Genomic DNA, 20,153 nt, shown 5'->3' with positions numbered 1-20,153 from the left:
TGCCATTATTTTCCTGGTTCTTATCAGCATCCCCAACTTCAGCTGTGAAAGATGTGTCCCGAAAAATCCCCAGGGTTCATCTTAGACAGTCCCACCTAGGATGCCCCAGGCAGAACGCCCCCAGGTTCTCCACGGGTTCCATCGGCCCAGCGTGGGCCTCTGGGTGTGGTATATGTACCTGGTTGGCCTGGGACACGCTTCGAAGCTTCTCATTTTCCCGCTGTTGAACCAACGCTTCTCCCTCTTTGGTCCTCTCCACAGTCCAGCCCACAGCTAGCATGGTTTTCAGGGACTCTCGGGCAGGCCAGCGATAAATTTCCTTCTCCTAGAAGAGAATTTGAGCAGAAGCACTTTGCAGAACACAGCCCAGCATTCCCCCTGGCCCTTCTCCGCACGGCAGGTGGACCCCGCTGTGGGTGGGGGTGCTAGTTCGCGCCAGCCTTCTCTCACAAGGTCAAACGATCCTTTGCATCTTACCCGAAACGCAGGCTTGCTGGTGTTTTTAGGTATAAGACCCTACAATCTCTCCCGCCCTGGGAGGAAACGTGCCAGACATTAGTAATGCCATTATCTACAATCTGTAGGTAAAGAACAGGAACAGGAGAGTGACTCCTCATGTTCTAGTAGTTGTTGAAGATGAGAGCTTGTCCAAATGCATCTGCATAAAGCTCTCCTGTGAGTTTGGGAAAGATAATTTATTAGATTTAGAATTCTTGTGGGCCGGGCGCGGCGGCTCACGCCTGTAATTCCAGCACTTCGGGAGGCCAAGGCAGGTGGATCACCTGAGGTCAGAAGTTCGACACCAGCCTGGACAACATGGCGAAACCCCATCTCTACTAAAAATGCAAAAATTGGCCGGGCATAGCGGCGCATGCCTGTAGTCCCAGCTACTCGGGAGGCTGAGGCAAGAGAATCGCTTGAATCCGGGAGGCGGAGCTTGCAATGACCCAAGATTGTGCCACTGCACTCTAGCCTGAGTGACAACAGTGAAACTCCGTCTCAAAAAAAAAAAAAAAGAATTCTCTTTTGGTCTATGCACAATTTAATAGATAGTCAACATGAATACAAAGATACATACACCATCCTTCACACGTGACACTAGGCCTAGGACTAAAGCTTACAAAGAATCTTACAGATTGCAAGATAAGAATTCAGAGTTGAGGTGGCCGGGCGCGGTGGCTCAAGCCTGTAATCCCAGCACTTTGGGAGGCCGAGACGGGCGGATCACGAGGTCAGGAGATCGAGACCATCCTGGCGAACACAGTGAAACCCCGTCTCTACTAAAAAGTACAAAAAAACTAGCCGGGCGAGGTGGCGGGCGCCTGTAGTCCCAGCTACTCGGGAGGCTGAGGCAGGAGAATGGCGTGAACCCGGGAGGCGGAGCTTGCAGCGAGCTGAGATCCGGCCACTGCACTCCAGCCTGGGCGACAGAGCGAGACTCCGTCTCAAAAAAAAAAAAAAAAAAAAAAAAAAAAAAAGAATTCAGAGTTGAGTTAAACCAAATATGTTAAGTAATCAATTTTTTTTTGAGCAAGAGATGCGTTCTTTTAAACTTACTTTCTTGAGGATTCTCTTCTCTATTACCTGTACCTTTCATGTATTAGAAATCATTTTTGGCTGGGCATGGTGGTTCACACCTGTAATTCCAGCACTTTGGGAGGCCGAGGTGGGAGGATTGCTTGAGGTCAGGAGTTCAAGACCAGCCTGGCCAACATGGCGAAACCCTGTCTCTACTAAAAAATTACAAAAATTAGCTGGGCATGGTGGTGCATGCCTATAGTCCCAGCTACGTGGGAGGCTGAGGTAGGAGGATCACTTGAGCCTGGAAGGTAGAGGTTGCAGTGAGCTGAGATCACACCACTACACTCCAGACTGGGTGACAGAGTAAGAGACCCTGCCTCAAAAAAAAAAAAAAAAAAAAAAGAAATTATTATTGTCTTTTTTGTTTCTTTCTTTTTTTTTTTTGAGATGGAGTCTTGCTCTGTCGCCAGGCTGGAGTGCAGTGGCATGATCTTGGCTCACTGCAACCTCTGCCTCCCTGGTTCAAGCAATTCTCCTGCCTCAGCTAGTTCTCCTGCCTGGCTAATTTTTGTATTTTCAGTAGAGACGGAGTTTCACCATGTCGGCCAGGATGGTCTCTATCTCTTGACTTTGTGATCCGCCCACCTCAGCCTCCCAAAGTGCTAGGATTACAGGCGTGAGCCACCATACCTGGCCTTGTCTGAATTTTCCCCAGCAATTTCACTGCGCCTTCTCCCTGCCCTGCCCTGCCCTAACCAAACCCCTTCCTAGTTCAGTTCAGTTGCAGAACTACAAATGCATTTTGGCCCAGCCTGAAAGTGCTGAATGATGCTTCTTTCACCAATGGCCTCTGAAAGCCAAAGAACAGAAAGTGAGGCTGGGCTCTTGGAAACTGGTCCTGAGGCAGTTGCTCACTGGCAAGCTTGTGAACAGTTTACTGAGTCCTAGATGATGTTTTAGGGACTTGAGAGTGAATGTGCTCTGAACTCCTCTGAGCTCCTGATCAAATCACTCAAGGAAGGAAACAGCATGCCCACACAGTGTTACCAGAGGCCTGTTTCTTACCTTCTCCGTTAATGTCTTGAAAGGCCTTATCAGTGGGTGGGTCTTCACATTTTCATCCAGGGAAATCCCATATTTCCATCCACTCTGACTCTGTAGAAATGTTCTCAGTTCAAATATCCTTGGCACGCAAAGAACCCCGCTATGTGACCCAAATCCCTGCTTCTATTCTCGCGGAGCAAATGGAATAATGGATAGTGACAGGGCTTAGAAATTCTCTTCAAAAATGCCTAATTGATCCTCTCAGGCCATCAGGCTGTCTGCCTCCCGAATCTTGAACTCTGCTCTTTTATTCCTTGTTGTTTTAGTTGCTGTCCTCTCCACTTTCTCGCTTGTATTTCAGGCCCACTTAAAACAGGATGTTTCAAAAGGCCCTGGGAACAGTGCTTCTCAGGTTAGCGTACCCCCTTCGCAAGAAGAACAGAAGCTAGGACTGGGAGGCCTGGGAAGACTGGACCTACTGCCACTGCCTGGAGGGGCCCATTTGGCTTGCAATCCTTGCCTGCCAGTGCCAGAGCAAAAGAGTAGTGATGTGTGCTTCCCAGAGTCACAGGAGTTTAAGAACTTTTAGGGTTATTCAACAAATATTGGGTGAATGTCTTCTATGGTACACATCAGACTCTGTCCTAGGCACAGTGGATACAGAGATAAGTAAGAGCCCCTGATTTCCATAACTTCACATCCCCAAGGCTTCTGGCTGTTGCTCTTTCTCAATCTCAGCTTCTGTTCATTTGTTAAATGTGTATATTTCCTAAGTTTCTGTCCCTTCTCAAGAGACATATACTCCCCTAGGTGATCTAATTTAGGCCTATGGTTTCACTTACCACTGAGAAGAGACTAGTATCAAATCAATACTTCCAGCGCAGAAGTCCCTCCTAGTTTCAAACCTATTTAAGCTATGCTTGGATGTTCCACAGGCACCCCTCAAATTACTTCTCTACATGTCTCCTCCTCTCGGGTCCCCCGGATGAAGTGAACAGCCCCAGCTTACACTCACTTTCCAAGCCAATGACATGGGAGTCCTCCTTGACACCACTGCCTGTACCCCTCCCATCATTTGTCTGTCTGTCTGTCTCTCTCACCCACTTCCCTGCTTGTATGTTAGCTCAGGCCACCATTAGCTCTCACTGGGGTTACTGCAAGAGCTGCTTAAGCAGCCTCCCAGCCTCCAGTCTTGCTGCCTCTCCCTGGATTCATTTTCTACCCTATTGTCCGGGGATATTAAAAAATCACAATCATTTGTGGGCACTCTACTGACTTCGAATGTTTCTGACTGCCAGCTGCCATCCTGGTAAAACCCAAGTCCTTTCAAATGACCTGTAAACCTAAAAAGGTCATCATGCTGACCTCTCCAGACTCACTTCTCACCCTCTGTCCCATCCTACTCCACATCCTAGCTCTACTGAACCATGGTTCCCTAAAGCCAAACTGTCTCTGGCCTCCCTGGGTCTGCACCTGCTGTTCCCAAGGCCTGCAGGGCACTTACCTCCTTGTGACAGATGGCTCCCACTCATCCTTTAGCACATGCTGTAGATGTCACCAACTCTGGGAGATGTCCCTGGACCCCCAGTACTGGATTAGGGATTCCTATGTGTTCTAATCCTGTGCTCATGCTCACCATAGTCCTGGACAACCTGCCCCACAATGGCTGGTTCGTTTTGATTCTCCCACAAGATCATGAGGCTTTTGAGGGCAAGAAAAACACTCTTTTATTGTAAGATCATCAGTGCCGCCTGGCACTGGTGAGCAGGCATGTATCTATGCCCTCGTGAAGCTTACCATCTAGCGGCAGAAAGAAATATCAATCAACTATACTAGTAAATGTAAAATTGATAATTAGAATAAATGTATAGATGTACAAATGTTATAAATACAAATACCTAAGCGAGCTATGAAAGTACTATGAAAGGGAAGGACAAGGTGCTCAGAGGGCCCAGAACTGAGAAATCTGGAAAAATGCCATCCTAGGAATTCATGCTGGGAGTGATATTTGCAGGATGAGTTGGTGAATGCTGCGAGCATGTGTGTGAGTACAGGCGGGTATTTGGCAGGCTCCGAGGAGGGTCTCTGGCACATGTAGTGCATATGTGTGAGAGAGAGAGAGAGAGAGAGAGAGAGAGAGGGTCTAAAATAAGGGGAGGTGGCTGGAGGGCAGAGGTCAGAGGAGGAGATGAGGCTAGAGATGGTAGCAGAGGTCAGATCAGGCAGTGCCTACCAGGCCACACCAAAGATTTTGACCATTATCTTCAGAAGAGTTAGAAATTATGAAAGGATTTTAACAAGGAGAAAGGGCTGGGTAGGAAGAGCAGTGGTAGAATATGCATGACTCACTTTGTGTACTGAAACTCTGACTTGCTTGCACTATGAAGAACAGACTAGGCAAATGCACGTGGGGAGACCCATAAGGAGCTTATGCCAGTCTGGGTGAAAGACGACAGCAGCTTGGACTGAAGTCATAGGACAGAGACAAATATACGGATGTACGAGACTCAGGAGTTCAAATCCACATGGTTGAGTGATGGCTTCGCTAATGCTGTGGGCTCCTGGAGGTGACTATTCTCCCTAATTCTTGGCTGGCCAAATGGCCATAGGCAAAGAGTTCTTAGAAAATGCAGATGCTCTAGAGCAAGGGCCAGCTGGCTCTGCCCCCTCAGTCAAATCTAGCTGACCACCTTTTTTTTTAATTAATAAAATGTGATTGGAATACAGGCACCCACTTTTGTTTATGTTTTCTCTATGGCTGCTTTTATGCCACAGCAGCCGGGAGGAGTCATTGCAATGGAGTTGGTCTGGCTCTCGAAGCCTCAAATGTTGATCATTCAGCCCTTTACAGAACAGATTTGCCACCTCCTGCTTTAGAATCATGAGGTATCAGCCCATTCATAGTTACAATGATAGCTGTTACCATCAGCCCCCAGTAGACTCATGGACGGAGGAGCTGAGCCTACATCCACACAGAGGCTGAGCTAGTGGTTCAAGGTGTTCCTTCTCTGCGGGCACATTGCATGGAGGTGGTTTTCTGTGCTTTGCTGTGGACATGGGTCCACGGTTACACACTGTAGGCTGCAGCTGAGAAATGGCCCCAGTCCTTAACTGGCTGTCCACAGGAATCCTGGATATCTTTGGCACAGTCTTCCCACTTTGCCTGCCAGTGTTAAAGGGCTGACACAGCAATGCAACATATGAAACAGCCTGACCTCATGTGGTGAGGAATTCTAAACACCAGATGGAGAGCCTTATTAATAAGGGAGTGTCTGGGAGTTATACCACTGCCTGCCATAGGAAGACGATTGTGTGTCTTCCCTAGAATAAAATCCAGCCTTCCAGAAACATGCAAGGGTTAGGCTTTCAATTTCATTTTTTTTTTTCCAATCTGCATTCAAATACAAAAATTGGATAGAAGCCTCCCCATTCCCATTAAGCATTTACATCAAACACATACAAGCCTGTGTGTGGGCACAATTCCCGTAAGGAAATGTTAAGGAAGAAGTTAACGCTTCCAGAATTGATCATTTTCTTGAGAAACACAAAAGAAACACCAGCAGCTGCTGTCACCTATTTCTGTGACCTCCACCAACCGTGGGAAATTGCTGCTCAGAAATAACGAATGCCGTCGGCATGGAAAATCTGTTACTTCGACAAATCAGGCAGATTTCCAGGACTGGGCCCTTTTAATGTTCTTGGGCTGGTTTTCCCACCTGACAGTTGTCAGCTGGAAGATAATCCCTACCTTGTCACAGGCCCATTTATCATGTGAATGCTCAGCATACTTGGTGACGATGTATTCCAATTTTTCAGGCAAGGAAAAACTGTGAAACGAGGAAAAAAATATCAAAACCTCCCCAAGCACTTCAGCCAGACATAGTAGAAGATAGTCAGAACTACCAATCAATCAGCTGTCAGAAGGCGGATGTGATCAGCCAGCCAATCCCAAAGCTAAAGTTGGACTCCGGGCACAGTGACATTCCTGAGTAGGAGTGGCATAGCCAGGGTGAGGTCACGGACACACCCAAGTCTAACCGTGGAACATCTCTGCAGGAGCCTTGGCTGGGCAGGCCTCTGCCATGTGCTCTGGGTTCTCTTGGCTCCTGGGCCAGACCTGTCTTGGTTAGACAGTGAGAATCCAAGGTAAATGGCCTGTCATTCTCCGGCTACAATCTGGAAATGGTAGAAATGGGTAGCCAGAGAGCCGTATGTTATGAAATAGTGGTTTTCTACCTTTTGGGGCTTGGTGGCTCATGGTAAAATACTAGAATTTTGGAAGTACAGTAGACACCTGCTATTTCTGTTTTCCTAGAAAACAGCTCCGGTCCCTTCTGTTGGTATCGGCACCTGCATTCCCTTTACATTGCGTAGTCTTCTTATATTGTATGCAGTGTTACATGAACTGTCACCAAGGATGGGCATATGACTAGGCAAATCAGACTTTCTCTCCATGGAATTTAAGTCTTGAGTTGGGTGAAACTAGGGCAGTAAATTCTTCAAGGTGATTCACCCAATGGGGACATCTGAAGATTGTCGATTTCCTCACAGTGCCTGATTCCAGTCCTTCCCTGGTGACTATGTGTGCTAAGGCCAGGCTGGCCTTTCACTAGATTTTGACAATGACCCCATATTCTTGCAAAAGGTGCTTTTCTCCTGAAGTAAGCCAGGGTTAATTTCCATTCCTCAAGGAACTATATTGATGTCATGGGTATATGTGAACAAATCTGAACTCTCAAAATAACACAGAGCCACTTGCCATTAACACACAGTTGCTAGAGTATAATGTTTTCTCAGAATGTTTTCAAAAGCATCCAAGTTACTACGCCATTTGCTTTGTCTTTCTTTAACACTGTTACATTTTTATAGGCAGAGTTCTCCAAAGTCAGCACCTGCCTTCTTTGGCCCCAGCTTGATGGTTTACCATGCTCCTTACCTCTTACTTACAGCAGTTTCAATTCTGTCCCACCATCCCACAGCTCAAAGCTCTTTCCAATGGAATGTGTGTTTGATTATCCCAAAGATTACACATTATCAAAGCAGACAGTCCCCCTGGGAAGGGTTCAGGCTTTCATTTGAGAACTACTGCCATGAAAGACAGGTCTAAGGGGCTCATATAGGCTCAGGCTTACTTTCCCTGCTCACCCTGAAGCAGTTTTAGAGCTCTTCATTTAAAATGCACCTGGAGCCGACTGTATACCCTACAGCACATATTCATAACTGGGCAGAACTACTGCAAACCAAAACTTAGCAATATTTTGCCCAAGGGATAAGCGCACCTCCATGGCCTAGTCAACACCAGTGAGAAATTCTGGAAAATTACAGGGAGAAATTAAAAGGCGCAATGGTAGGGCTATTCTGAAGCTCCAGCATCCCTCGGCATGGCAAAGAGCAGGTCCAGCTTTTCCAGTGAGGACCCCACACTGTTCTGTCATCACACCCCAGCCTTGCCAGGACTCAGCTGACTGTTATTTATGGAGCTGTTGTGATGTACGATGCTATTAGAACCATATGAGCCTAATTCACCAAGAGCAAAGATTTTGTCAAAAAGCTCATTAATAAATTAATTGCATAATTTGTCAGGGTAGTTCTCTCAGTGCCTCAGGAGACATTTATTTGTGGGAGCATCCATCTCTGGTAATAAATAAACCAACCCTTTCCTCCCCTACCAAAAGCCCAGAATATAGTAATACAGATATGTATGGATTAAACCTTGTGCCTGATGGGACTTGTCAAGAGAAATGATGAATAGCGTTGGCAGGAGGGAAAGAGGTAAAGCTCACATTTCTTGCTGCCCTCTGGAAGAAAACATTGGTTACTGGACAAAATACAGGACCAGCTTAGAGATGATTCTGGACTCACTTCACAGTGTTGATAGGTTTGGGATCAAAGTTGCCATCTGCATCCACTGAGATCTGTTTCTCCAAAGTGGCTGTGATTCTGGTATCCAAATAATCCGGTGGCAAGGCCCCAGCTATAGCACTGAGACAAGGCAGGGCCATTCGGAAAAGATCTGGGTCATATTTCTGTGAGGGAAAAACAAGGCCACCTTAGCAGAGAAAGCAGAACCATGTCCTTAGAACCATTCACTAATCACCTGAAAACAGAAATAAAATACACGCATCTATCCAGGTTAACGAAAGCGAGAAATGTGTAACCCCTTAATTATTTTCTGGTGGAAACGAAGGTATCCTTGGAGGATGAACTAACACTCTATAAAGCCCTCAAGTCACCATTTGCTTTAAGTTGAAAAATCTTAAACAGGTTTAAATCAATATCTCCTAAATGGTTAATTTCAAGACCAGCTAAGGGTTAAAGTGACTAGTCGCTAGGCCAGAAGTGACTATAAACTTGTCTGCTAAGAACGGTCATAGAAATGGACCCAACTTGCAACTGGAGAGGGCATAGCAAGCTGTGCCAAGCTCTGTAGTAGCTGATATGGGTCATATGTTGACATCAGCAGCAGGCTGCTCAACATCCATCATTCTCTCTTGAACCCAGCCTGAAATGAATTTCAGTCAAATAGCATGGGGTTGGGAAGAGTTTTGATCTGCTTACACTAGACCAATGAAATCCAGGGGTAAAGAAAATGTAAGTGCAGGTGAACGAGCTATATGCGTGCTCTACATTTCTCTAAGAAACCCAGACCTGCTCACTTTCTACCTTTAAAGCTGCTGACCTCACAAATTGGGTTAGGGGAAGTGGAGCAAAGTCTGAGTCAGAGCTCTACTTCAATCACACCGTTCGGTAAGGCCTGGGTTTCAGAGGCTCTGAGCTCTCACCCGACGCCTCCTCAGATGAGTGCCTGGCAAGAACCTCTCCCAGCATGGCTTAAGGTCCTCTGGAAATCCCCTGTCCCACCATCACAGCAGACGTCAGGGCTTTTCCTCTTGGCTCGAGCCTAGTGAAGGCTGACAGACAGGAGCCGCACCAAATCAGGGGGAAACGAATGGGGAGGTAAGGCATCGAGACTGACATCAGAGGATGTGTGTGTCATTTACTCTGGTAGTCACTTTCCCATGTACAGCTCTGTGAATGTGAAAATTTATTCAACTACTCCGAGGCTTTGCTTCACCTGTAAAATAAGGATTTTAAGAGTTTCCATTTCAGAGAGAGGGGCAAGAATTAGCGTAATATGCTTGTAAAGTACTTAGCACAGGTCCTGGCAAATGGAACGCTAAATAGATGATGGCTGTTATTATCTGTAGGTGCTGGGGCACTGAGATGCTCTCTTTTTGCTCAGAAAGTACCGTCATTACCTTATGGGAGAGAGAGTCAAAAATCCCCCAGAAAAGCTTCTCCGTTAGGTGCAGCTCTTCTTCCACAGCTAGCCCATAGCTCCCCCATCCTGAAGGCAGGCAGTAATATTTCCAGCACTGTTCATAGTGATTCGTCAGAAGCTGGGAGGTTCAGAACAGGAGAGACCAGCGGGGTGGGGTAGCGAAAGTCCACGGGCATCAGAAACATGCAGGAGAGAATAAAATAGCAAGCAGAGATCATGAGAATGAAACATGTGAAACAGCTGGGCTGTCGACAAAGAGGCCCTTCAAACACCGCTGGGAACAGTCTGCTCTCTGCCTAATGAGCTTGAGCCTGAGCGGATCTGCCTGATTAATTCTTGTGCCTCCTAATGTGCCCCTAGCAGTTACTGGAAAATGGAGAGGAGCCATTTCTAGTTCAAACGAGAGAGTGCTACCTTCTGAAAGTAGTCACCGTGTGCTGTTCTAGCCAGTCAAGGGTGGAAAGAATTTCTTCTGGGAGCTTTGCTTGTAATTCTGGGAGATCTTGGGGGAATGCTGATATGGGGAGAGGATGGTGGGCTGCAAGTTGTGGGTCTGAAAATTTTCTCATCAATTACCCGTTGTTTCCTTGCCCCCACTCCCCGTGCCCCCTCCCTCCCTCTCAGATCCTCTCTCTCTCTTACACCCCAGTGATTTTACAGCAGTTTCACATCTTGCCAGTAGAGGGCAGAAGTTACCGGTAATGTTTCCATCCCAGCAGGTGTGATCCACGTCCTCCAAGAGAAATCCCACTGATATGAGAGGTAAAAGTGAGCTTATTGAGTGATATCAATAATGCCTCTTCAAAGCCAGTATCCAGCTGGCAGCAAAGGCTTGCAGAGGAAGCAACACCAAATTAAGCTGTGCACACTATAGTTTTCGGTTAAAATATTTTCTTTTTTTTGAGATTAAAACTGCGGCTGCTAGAGAGAAGAATTAGCCCTTAGAGGACTGTGGAATCTCTGGGAACATACAAACTGTTTTCTGCCTGGGATGGAGACAGGGGATTCAATTAAAGCTCTCTGGGAATTCTGGGTAGCCCAGTAAAATGCTGCCTGAAATGCTTGCTTGGACGATAAAGAAAAGTGCTGTTAAAATCATTAGGTAGGATTTTCAGGTGTGGCTAGCCGTTGCTAACACTTTTGCATATGTGAATATGGAAGATGCCTCAGAGATAAAAGGTAAAAACACTGACTGCAAGGGTGGATGGCTGATTCTGGTGCCCTCCCACCAGGCCCAGATGCCGCCAGTGATAAAATATTTGTAATTTATGAGAAAACCAGAGACAAGGCAATAAAAAAAGGGAAGGCCAGGCATGGCGGTTCACACCTGCTGTAATCCCAGCACTTTGGGGGACTGAGGAGGGAGGTTTGCTTGAACTTGGGAGCTCAAGGCTGCAATAAGCCATGGCTGTGCCAAGTGTGGGTAAAAGAGTGAGACCCTGTCTCAAAAAAAATAACAACAAAAAAGAGGGGTCTGTGATCTTTTTATTAAGAAAGCGAGCCAGGCACAGTGGCTCATGCCTGTAATCCCAGCAATTTGGGAGGTTGAGGCAGGTGGATCACTTGAGGTCAGGAGTTTGAGACCAGCCTGGCCAACATGGTGAAACCCTGTCTCTACGAAAAACAAACAAACAAACAAACAAAAATTAGCTGGGCATGGTAGCATGTGCCTGTAGTCCCAGCTACTCAGGAGGCTGAGGCAGGAGAATTGCTTGAACCTGGGAGGTGGAGGTTGCAGTAAGCCGAGATCACGCCACTTCACTTCAGCCTGGGTGACAGAGCAAGACTCTGACTCATTTAAAAAAAAAAAAAAAGTAGAAAACAAAGATTTCTTACAAACAAGAAAAGCACAAAACAGTATGGAATAGAAAAGGGACATTTAAATCAATTTAATGAAAAACCACAGGGCCTTGAAAGCTTTTTGAGATGAACACAGTCTGAAAACCTAATTACAGCGGGAAAGCACAAAATCTAAGTCCCCGTACTAACTGCAGCTAAATATCAACCAGTCAGTGGAAAGCAGTTAAAGAAAATTGGAGCAATTTTCTTCAACCTCGACATTCAAGAAAGGACGTGGTTTTGTGGGATGTATCTTGTTAGCGAACCATCAACTTCAGGGAGTCAAACCCATTTAGCATGTATTTTTCCTCCAAATTGCGAAGACATCACATAGGACCAGGCAAGTTTCCTGTGCAGCAGACTGTGTTTCTGTAACAATAGTGACGTTTACCTTGAGAGGCATTTTGCAGTATTCATTGAGTTGGGGCACATCAAAAACGAGGCGTCGCAGGAGCTGCTGTAACATGGAAGGCCTCAAGTGACTGCAGTAGGAAATAAGAAACATAGAAAAGTAAAATGAAAACGTAAGAAAAACAATCAAGGAGGAATGAAAGAAACACTCAACAATAAGCCTATTACAGCCAAGAAAACAGCTCCTAATACACAAGATCTCGGATAAACAAGAGTAGATGATAAAACACTTGAAAACAGTATAGTTAAAATTCAGAAAAAGAGTGCTAACGAACTGGGATACCCAAGGTGGAACTCTAGTTGCTATGTGACAAAATGTGCTAGGATATATGCATACTCAAAATATAATCACTGATTATGTGCAAAGAATAGAACAGAAAGAAGGTGCAGCTCAGGTTCTAGTCATCTCTAAGGCCCCCTGAACTCTGCAGAGGGAGAAACTGGAGTTGAGCAGCTCCACAGGTGGACTCTGAGGCCACCTACTGGTGTGATTTGAAGAGAACTTTAAAGCCCTGTGCCTTAGGATCTGGTCCATGAAATTCTCACTACTGGAATCATTTGTTTGGGGTAAGGCTTTGTTCTCAAAACAACTCCATTAATAGGCAAATACAGTAACTATTTAAAGAATAATCTATCAAATTACAGAGTTCATGGCACAAATAAATTTTGAGGTAGAGAAAGGAGAGGTAAGCAACACGGATTTTGCTTTTTTACATTGCCAAACTTTGAAGACACCTAGTGGAACCTATGGTTTTCTCCAGAGAAAGGTGTACACACACAAACACAATTTGATATGTAAGTTCAGCTCATGAATCCCTGGATTTTTTCCACTATTGCCTAAGGAGCTATGGAGGTAAAGCTAACACTCCTTTGTGGAATGTTGGGATGCCAGGGAAGAAATCCTTGGAGCATCTACAGTAAGAAGAATGTAAGCAGATGGAGAACAAAAGTCATCTGTTTCACTACTGTTTCTGGAGCTGGCGTTGCGATAAAAAGCACAGGGGTGAAAATATACAGTGAGTAAGTAGCCTTGTCTCAGAATCTAATAGTTAGAATGCAAAAATTACTCAGTGTTTCACATTATTATCCAGTTAATCAGCAATTATCACCTAAGATTCACTAACTTGAATACAAGCAAAGAGTGCAATAAATCTGTAATTCTGCGAATTCCTGACTTATTAAAATAAACAATGAAAAAACCTAGTTAAGCATCAGTTTGCCTGCTACATCTGGAGCTCAAGTGAGCAAGAAGAAAAGCTCTAAAAGTACAGTAATAGGGCTGTGAGCTCTACTTTTTGTTTGATGTAAAATTCTAGTTTCTTGGCCGGGGGTGGTGGCTCACGCCTGTAATCTCAGCACTTTGGGAGGCCAAGATGGGCGAATCCCCTGAGGTCAGGAGTTCAAGATCAGCCTGGCTAACATGGTGAAACCCCGTTTCTACTAAACATACAAAAAATTAGCTGGGCGTGGTGGCGGGCCTGTAATCCCAGCTACTCAGGAAGCTGAAGCAGGAGAGTCACTTGAACCTGGGAGGCAGAGGTTGTGTTGAGCTGAGATCATGCCAGCCTGGGCAACAAGAGCAAAACTCCATCTAAAAAAAAAAAAAGCCGGGCGTGGTGGCTCACGCCTGTAATCCCAGCACTTTGGGAGGCCGAGATGGGTGGATCATGAGGTCAGGAGATCGAGACCATCCTGGCTAACATGGTGAAACCCCGTCTCTACTAAAAATACAAAAAATTAGCTGGACGTGGTGGCGGCTACCTGTAGTCCCAGCTACTTGGGAGGCTGAGGCAGGAGAATGGCGTGAACCTGGAAGGTGGAACTTGCAGTGAGCCGAGATCACGCCACTGCACTCCAGCCTGGGCGACAGAGCAAGACTCCGTCTCACAAAAAAAAAAAAAAAAAAAAAAAAAATTCTAATTTCTCCCAAGTCTCATTCTTTAAAAGTATTTGCAGCTCAAATCAGTCTCACCAATGTGACTTTGTTATTAGGAAACAGCTTATGTTGGGAGGCAGGACTCCTTGGTTGGTGTGGTTTCTAAAATACACCCAGAGTTCAGCTCTAGTGAAAGCGAGAATAAGATCTGCAGCTGCTATTGATGCATTACCAGCCAATTACAAATTAAAGCTGATAGAAAGGATTGCTTTTGGTGTAAACTCATTATTTATTCCATTTTCTACCATTAAGAAAATAGAGGCTCGTAAAAACTAATAATGGGGCATTAATCTTCCTTTTGAAGTGGCAAAGTGCAAAACCTAGGTACCTTATTAATTCCTCGAGGTTAATTGGTGTGTCCACTGAAATGTCTCTCTTGAAAGATCAAAAATATTCTAATTAGCTTAACTGTCTGCCAGTTATCATAAAAATCTTGTGTTGAATGAAGCACTATCATAATATCGGGCCTGGTTTTGGAAGGAGATCTCTGGGAGAAAACTCTTTTGGGGCCTGGGTCGAGGCGTCCTTCCCATCAACCAGCCTTTACTCCCCACCCCAAGAAAATAATACTATGCAATGACACAGCCTGTCCCATAAAGCACTTAAAGCCTGTAGGCCTTAGGCGATACAAAGACAGTAGACATAGGTTAATTTTAAAAAGTATTTTAAACATAGTGATCATTGTTATATTTGAAATATAAGCCAGAGATTATCCTTTTTAAAACATTTTAAAACTTTTTTGTAACAGGCTTTTTCAGAGCAGTTTTAGGTTCACAGCAAAATTGCGCAAAGTGTACTGAGAGTTCTCATCTATCTCTGGCCCCATAGAGGCGTAGCTTTCCCCATTATCATTATCCCCCACCAGTGGCGCATTTGTGACAACTGATATACTGAAACATCGTTATCACCCAAATTCCATAATTTACATCACGGTTCACTCTTGCTGTTGTACATTCTATCGGTTTGGACAAGTATTTAATGACACACATCCATCATTATACTGTTTTTCCACTGCTCTAAAAATTCTCTGTGCTCAGCCCGTTCATCTCTCCCTCCCCCTACCCCTGACACCACTGATCTTTTCAGTGTTTCCTTAGCTTTGCCTTTTCCAGAAAGCCATATAGTTGGAATCATACAGCACGTGGCCTTTTCGGATGAGCTTCTTGCACTTAGTAATATCGGTTTAAGGTTCCTCTATGTATTTTCATTGTTTGATAGCTCATTTCTTTGTAGCACTGAATAATATAGTCCATGGTCTGATGTACCACAGTTTATTTACCCATTCGCCCACTCAAAAACATCTTGATTGCTCCCAAGTTTTGGCAATTACGAATAAAGCTGCTACAAGCATCTGCATACAGGTTTGTGTGTGGACATAGTTTTCAACTCACTTGGGTAAAAACCAAGGAGTAAGACAGTTGAATCACGTGGTAAGAGTATGTTTAGTTTTGTAAGAAACTGACAAACTGCCTTCCAAAGTGACTGTACCATTTTCACTCCCACCAGCAATGAATGAGAGTTCCTGTTGTTCCACATCCTTGCCAGCATTTGGTGGTGTCAGTGTTCTGGATTTTGGCCGTTCTGATATGTGTGTAGTACTTTCTCACTGCTGAGATTATCTTTTGGTGTGATGTTCTAGTCACATCAATGTGGGGACCGAGGAGTTTTTTTTCTAGGTAGCTCTAGCTCCCCAATGCATAGTAATTTCTTCTGTGATTAGAAAAGAACTCATTCAACAAGAAATCAAGACCATACTCAGCTGGCCCCTAACGGGGGAAGCCTGTTGATCCTCTCTCCGGAGCGACCTACAGCAGTGGTTTCTAATCTTGACGACGTATTGGAAACACCCGGGAGGCTTCAAAAGCTGGAATCTTGGGTCTCATCCCTAACAGTTTTGACTTTTTGGGCTGGGATGTGGCCTGGGCACTGGGATATTTATTCCGTAACTCAGCAGGTATTTCTGATATGCAGCTGAGAAGGCAAAACACTGGCTGAAAAATGGCAGATCATACTATTGGCCTGTGCTGCTAAGACCTGTTGTTGAAAGGGCCTTCTTCCTTGGATTCTACAAGACTTGACTTAGATTCCTGAGGACCCAAGGCTCTTGGGGTGACTTTACCTTTTGTCCTCAGCTGGCTCTGATGCCCATCTGCAGTCGTAAAAATTACTGCCTTTAACTCCCCATAGTGACTGGAGGTTTTTTTCTTTGATTTGCTGCTGGTCTTGGGAGGCTTAGAGGTAGGTCGCTTTTATTCACACTCAGAGTCTGGCTTCCACATCAGATGTGCTCATGTAGAAGGCAGACACATCTGCTTCTGGCTCTATCTTGAGAATGAAGACAGCTCTTAATCTGAACACTTCAGGCTTGAAATAGTTTTCTCGTCCATCAACCGTAGTGGGTAAAGCCTAAGCTGCGCCCTCTCCCTTCCCCAAAGGGAAAGATTTTGCCTGTGGCAAATAGGGGAGCCGAGCACATCCTACGAGATGTCTAGGGGAGGGCTGGTGTATGACAAAGGCCTGGAAGCTTCCTTAGCCTAGACCACCAGTTTTTAGATTACAAAGTAAAATGCAGTTGACCGGGATGCATACACAGGGGTAACAGCATAGGAGGTGTACTTACTTGCAAATGGCAAGCAGACATTCTTCTATAGTGTCCCTTTGTGCTTTGGTGAGGGAACGTCCCTTGGAAAGCCTGTATATCGTCTGCAGTGTGGAATCAATCAGAGAGGTGCAGTGTTCTGTTCCGGCAAAGAGAGGGGCACATCTTGTGAGGAGCGGGAGCACAGCAGAACATATATACCTATTTAGTGCAAGCGCAGCCTCTGTGGTGCTCAGGGAAACCTAGGGAAAGAAGATTGAGACACAGGTTAATCACCCTGAGGAACAGGGCAAAGCTGGCTCTGCACTGAGTTCCCATGTAGCAAGCTGTGGGAGCTTATATATGTCCACATTGCACAGCAAGGCAGTGAACAACGTTCTACCTTATTAGCAGTTCTATTTTTCTTTTTGCATTTTCAATGAAAAAAAAATCAAGTTAAAAGAAAACAAAAAAAAATTAGAAAAAACTAATAACAAAGGCTAGCTGGCTCTAAGTCTTCCCAAATGATCCTATAAATATCTGTTCCCTTCAAAATAATTTTGAACTCATTAAAATCAGCTGACGACCAGTCTAACCCAACATTTTGATGCTTGCAAAGTCTAGTTGCCAGGATACTACATTATTATTCTGGTTTTCGCTCTTTTCTCACCTACCAGGGACTCACGCACTGTTATCTTATGACTGTAAGATTAGTGAATGGTTATAGGTCAAGCAGTTTCTCAAATTCACCAGTTTTGTGAAAGAGAAAGTGGAACTCTGACTCCTTTCAGTTAATTGGTGAGCACTGTGAGCAATTCACAATCAATACTGACATGAGAGTAGACCCCACTAAAGGGAACCTAACTCTGCATGGGCAACATGGAAAAGGAACAGATACTTGGGTCCTTCTACACAACTCTAACATAACACTTGCTCACGATGTTCTTTTATGTACATTTAGATGGATGCGTTGAATACAAGGAAAACCCATTTAGTGACACTAAATAGCCAAAGTACACTTTACCACCATCTTTGAAAGTTGTAGAACTTCAAAAGAAACCTGGAGATCCACAGAGATGAAACAGTACCATTTCCTGTGATTACTGCAGTCATTCTATCTGTAACACACTTTGTATAACTTAGGATTTGAAAAACCATTTTCTTTGAATGATACACATTTCTCGTTGTTCCTATAAATTATCTAAATTATCAAGTTTGTCTCCTAGAAACTTCAGTAATCATGCTGGGAGAAACAGCTAATCTTCCACATTTATCACTTTAATATACAGAGTTAAAATGAGAAAGGACAGAGCTTTGATTTCAGTAGATTATACATTTTCAAAAGAGAATGCATGAATGTCTATGTGTTAATGAACTGAATATAACACCTTTTTGTCGTAGATGGTGTTTGGACAAACACGTGATTGAACACCAGATACCAGAATAGCATTTGCTGTTTATCATTAAATTATTTGATCAGGAAGCCTGGGTAGATCCCATGAGTTGAGAAAATTATTTTTAAAATCAAATAATTTATAGAAAAGTTCAAAACAACAGCAGTGGCAGAAGCACTGTTTTAGTTATTCAAAAATAATTATTCATAATTATTCATTATGAATAAAGAATTATTCATTGTTTTATTACATCAAAACGTTGAGTGAGACTGGGTTATTCAGTATTAGGGATCATATACTCTAATACTGTCATATATACCATTTCTCATCTCCCTACCACACATGGGCATGCAGCTCCCACTCAGGTTGGGGCTCGTATGTATTTCCATTTCTGGATAACCCGTGCAGGTGGAATCCATCCAAGTCAAGGTATTTGCCGCTGACAACCCATCACAGAGCTCAGATTTCTATCTCTGTTGGACACTAGGTGGAGCCTTTGAGAAACCTTCTAACTGAAAACAACCCTAAACTGGCAAGATGATTTTTAGACTTACACTGATCTAGTTTGTCTTTTCTCCTTGGACCTAGGACTCCTGGTGTACCTTTTTCTGCTTAGTTCTGTCTTGTGGCATCTTGTATCTGAGTTTTGTAACTCTAGGGGCCTCCTCTCTTGATGTTTGTTGATGGTGAACTACCTTATCTATCTCACCCTTGATTTCCAAACTTATATCTGCCTTTGTCCTCACATACTGACCTTCGTCATACCCCTCACTTCAGACCTATCCATCCTGGTGGTCAGTATATGAAATTATGAAGTGAGAGGAGGAAGAATAATGTCAGCCTATAATGTTGTCAGTCAGCCTTTTTCAAAGGCAATAGAGACATGGTCTCACCAGGGGGTGCTTTTGTCCCCCCAGGGGACATCTGGTGATACCTGAAATTGATTTTGGCAGGGATTCGGGGTGAACTGGGGTGCTACTGATACATAGCAGGTAGAGGCCATGGATGTTGCTAAATGTTCTAAAATGCACAGGGTAACAGGATAACCCCTTACAACTTACCGTCAAGGTTAAAAAAAACCGCAATTGAGGGAGTTGGATTTGGGGTCAAATTTACCTATATCTAAGTCTCTGGCTCAATAAATTACCATCTTCCATTTCATGATACCTCTATTTTCTCACCCATTAAAGTAAGCTATTAAAATGTAATTGGTGAGTAAATAGAAAATATTTGCTTCTAAGTCCAACATTACTAATTTTGCAGTGATGGGAACAATAATTTTTGTTATTTTTGCAACTTACTGTATCTAGAGAGGCAGAAGCTCTCAGGTCAGGTAAAAATCCAACCTCCAGCAAGTGGAGCAGAAAAGTTTGATCCTTAATGCCATAGACGCGGTCCAAGAACAGCACCATGGGTGCCTTGTGGTCAGGGCAGAAGTTGGCCGCCATATCCGGCTCACTGACCGACCCATCTGAAAGACACACAGAAAATGTAATTTCCCTTTTTCTATCTCCACAGTCTCAAAAGGTAACACAGAGCTTGTCTGTCTACAGCTTGTTCTCCTTATAAGCGACAGGAAGTTTGGAAAAATACAGATTGAGCATCTCCAATCCAAAAATCTGAAACCTGAAATGTACCAATATCTGAAACTTTTTGGGCACCAACATTATGCTCAATGGAGATCCTTCTCAGAGGATTGTGGATTTTCAGATTTGAGATATGCAACTGGTAAGTATAGTGCAAATATTCCAAAATCCAAAAAAAATCCAACGCACTTCTAGTCCCAAGCATTTAGGATAAGGAATACTCAACCTGTACAGTGCTGTGCTGAAGGCAGCTTATACTTCATTGAAAAGCCAGTTTAAAATTCCAGCCGGTTGTTAAACATGCTCATTACTAAAAATTAGAATTTACAATTAAGTAGATATTTTAAAAAGGTAACAAATACTAGAACTCCTTACTTCCTAATTATTTCACTGTGAACTGTACTCTCGAGATTTTCTGCATCAGTTGTATTTGTGTGTTGGAAATACCATCTAATGGTGTGCCATGTCCATTCTCTTCCCAACTCTGTGTTCAGTGACATTGCACTGGCAGCTTGAAATCGGCCATGGTGAGAATGCTTACACGACAGAAATGGGCAAATGC

The 20,153-nt window shown here is 44.2% G+C and overlaps 1 protein-coding gene across 1 annotated transcript in view; it reads right to left on the bottom strand.

Moving 5' to 3' along the window:
- The window catches only part of RYR3 (ryanodine receptor 3), a 566,751-nt gene that overhangs the window by 120,036 nt on the left and 426,562 nt on the right, over positions 1–20,153 (bottom strand). Inside the window, exons 47-54 of the mRNA XM_050797588.1 lie at positions 19,307–19,476; positions 16,654–16,874; positions 12,078–12,168; positions 9,825–9,965; positions 8,428–8,591; positions 6,314–6,392; positions 2,587–2,676; positions 179–325 (exon numbers count right to left, since the gene is read on the bottom strand). Of these exons, the coding sequence (XP_050653545.1) occupies positions 179–325; positions 2,587–2,676; positions 6,314–6,392; positions 8,428–8,591; positions 9,825–9,965; positions 12,078–12,168; positions 16,654–16,874; positions 19,307–19,476 (1,103 nt within the window). The remainder of the gene's footprint in view (positions 1–178; positions 326–2,586; positions 2,677–6,313; positions 6,393–8,427; positions 8,592–9,824; positions 9,966–12,077; positions 12,169–16,653; positions 16,875–19,306; positions 19,477–20,153) is intronic.

This window comes from Macaca thibetana, chromosome 7 (assembly GCF_024542745.1).
Source record: "Macaca thibetana thibetana isolate TM-01 chromosome 7, ASM2454274v1, whole genome shotgun sequence".
Taxonomy (NCBI): Eukaryota; Metazoa; Chordata; class Mammalia; order Primates; family Cercopithecidae; genus Macaca; species Macaca thibetana.
The sequence above is the reverse complement of the archived record's forward strand: the minus strand, read 5'-3'. Positions and strand labels throughout refer to the sequence as shown.